The sequence below is a fragment of the Terrapene carolina genome, unplaced genomic scaffold, assembly GCF_002925995.2.
Source record: "Terrapene carolina triunguis isolate 2854851 unplaced genomic scaffold, T_m_triunguis-2.0 Scaffold40216, whole genome shotgun sequence".
NCBI classification, from domain to species: domain Eukaryota; kingdom Metazoa; phylum Chordata; order Testudines; family Emydidae; genus Terrapene; species Terrapene triunguis.
This window is the reverse complement of record NW_020704567.1, coordinates 1-1,968: the sequence shown is the minus strand read 5'-3', so window position 1 is coordinate 1,968 and position 1,968 is coordinate 1. Positions and strand designations below refer to the sequence as shown.

General features: G+C 43.8%; 1 protein-coding gene across 1 annotated transcript; it reads right to left on the bottom strand.

Moving 5' to 3' along the window:
• Positions 1-202: 202 nt before the first annotated feature.
• LOC113405506 (olfactory receptor 1019-like) lies at positions 203-1,141 on the bottom strand. The gene has a single exon (XM_026646727.1). It carries the CDS (start codon positions 1,139-1,141, stop codon positions 203-205), a length of 939 nt encoding a protein of 312 aa, XP_026502512.1.
• Between the last annotated feature and the right edge of the window lie 827 nt (positions 1,142-1,968).

Here is a 1,968-nt window from a genome sequence, read left to right as displayed (position 1 = left end):
CTGGGAGCTGAGCAGCTCTGAGAAGCTGGCTACTTGATGAGTTGCCAAATAGTAGCTGTTTGGTGCAGATCTCCTTGGAAAACCTGCCCCTTAGTTCTTTTTGGTGCAAGATGCACAGGGTTGGTTATCCACAAAAAACAAGAAAATGATGTAAAGAACTCACTCCCCTTTACCATTAAAAACCCATTCCCAACATTTAAATTCAGTGAGAATCAATCTTTCTGTGTACCATCCTCGTAAAGGCCTTTTTCACCTCCGTGTTCCTCAGGCTGTAGATCAGGGGGTTCAACATGGGGATCACAAGGGTATAAAACAAAGAAATGATTTTGTCCTGATCCACGAGGTACTTTGAACTGGGCCGTAAATACATGAAAGAGCCTGTTCCGTAGAAGATGGTGACCGCCATCAGGTGGGAGGCGCAGGTGGAGAAAGCTTTGCGTTGGCCCTTGGCAGAGTTGATCCTTAGGATAGCAACCGCAATGTATATGTAGGAGATAAGGATGATCAAGATAGTAGGTGTTACCACCACAGTGGCACAGGTGAAATGAACAATGTCTGTGATGTGGGTGTCAGAGCAGGACAGTTTCAGGATCGGGGGCACGTCACAGAAGAAATGGTTGATGATGTTTGAGTCGCAAAAGGACAAACGGAATATAAATATAGTTTGAACAATTGCACTCACGCAGCTCACTATGTACGACCCTAGCACCAGCAGCACACAAAACCGCTTGGACATGATGACGGTGTAGAGCAATGGGTTGCAGATGGCCATGAAGCGATCGTATGCCATGACACCCAAGAGGTAGCATTCACAGGACAATGCGATGCATAAGAAGAAGAATTGCAGAGCACATCCAGTAAACAAAATGACTTTTGTTGCTGATACTAAAGTAATCAGTATGCTGGAAGTGATAATGGTAGTGTAACCAACATCTAAGAGGGCCAGGTTGCTGATGAAAAAGTACATGGGGGTGTGAAGCTGGGAGTCAGTTCTGATTAAGGTGACCAAGGTGAGGTTCCCCACTAGTATCAGCATGTAGATCAGCAGAAACATCACAAGGAGGATGACCTGCACCTTCGGGTTTTGTGTGAATCCCAACAAGACGAACTCAGTCACTGCTGTGTAATTCCTCTCCGCCATTTATCCCAGATGCACTCTCCACTGCAGGTGAGAAAGTGAGGAGTACACTGAAAGAGGAGACAAATGAGGGCTGTCAAACATACAGCTAAGGGTAGCATAAAATCCCTCCTTTACCTGTAAGGGGTTAAGCAGCTCAAATAACCTGGTTGGTACCTGAACCAAAGGGCCAATAAGGGAAAGAGATCCTTTCAAATCGGTGGGGGGAAGTTTTGTTGGTGGTCTCTTTGTTGTTCTCTCTCAGACAGAGAGCGACCAGGGCTGGAAAAAAACGTCTCCTAAAACCCTACCTGAAATAAGCATCCAAGATTACAAAAACTGTAAGCAATAGCAAGGAAATGCATTACCTTATCTTTTGTTTTAGCTTGTGAATTTTCCCTATGCTAAGAAGGAAGTTTATTTCTTTTTTTTTGTAACTTTGAAGTTTTGCCTAGAGGGGAATGCTCTGTGTTTTAAATCTTATTACCCTGTAAAATTACATTCGATCCTGATTTTACAGAGGTGCTTCTTTTACTTTTTTTCTTTATAATAAAGTTCTGCTTTTAGGAACCTGATTGGTTTTTAGTGTCCTAAAAACCCAACGGTCGGGCCTGTGCTCAACTTGTTTACCTATTTGGTTGGTATATTATTCTCAAGCCTCCCCAGGAAAGGGGGTGAAGGGTCTTGGGGGGACATTTTGGGGAAACAGGAACTCCAAGCGGTCCTTTTCCTGAATCTTTGTCTAGCTCACTTGGTGGTGGCAACAATACTGTTCAAGGAGAAGGAAGAATTTGTGCCTTGGGGAAGTTTTTTAAACCAAAGCTGATAGATAGATAGAAATAAGCTTAGGG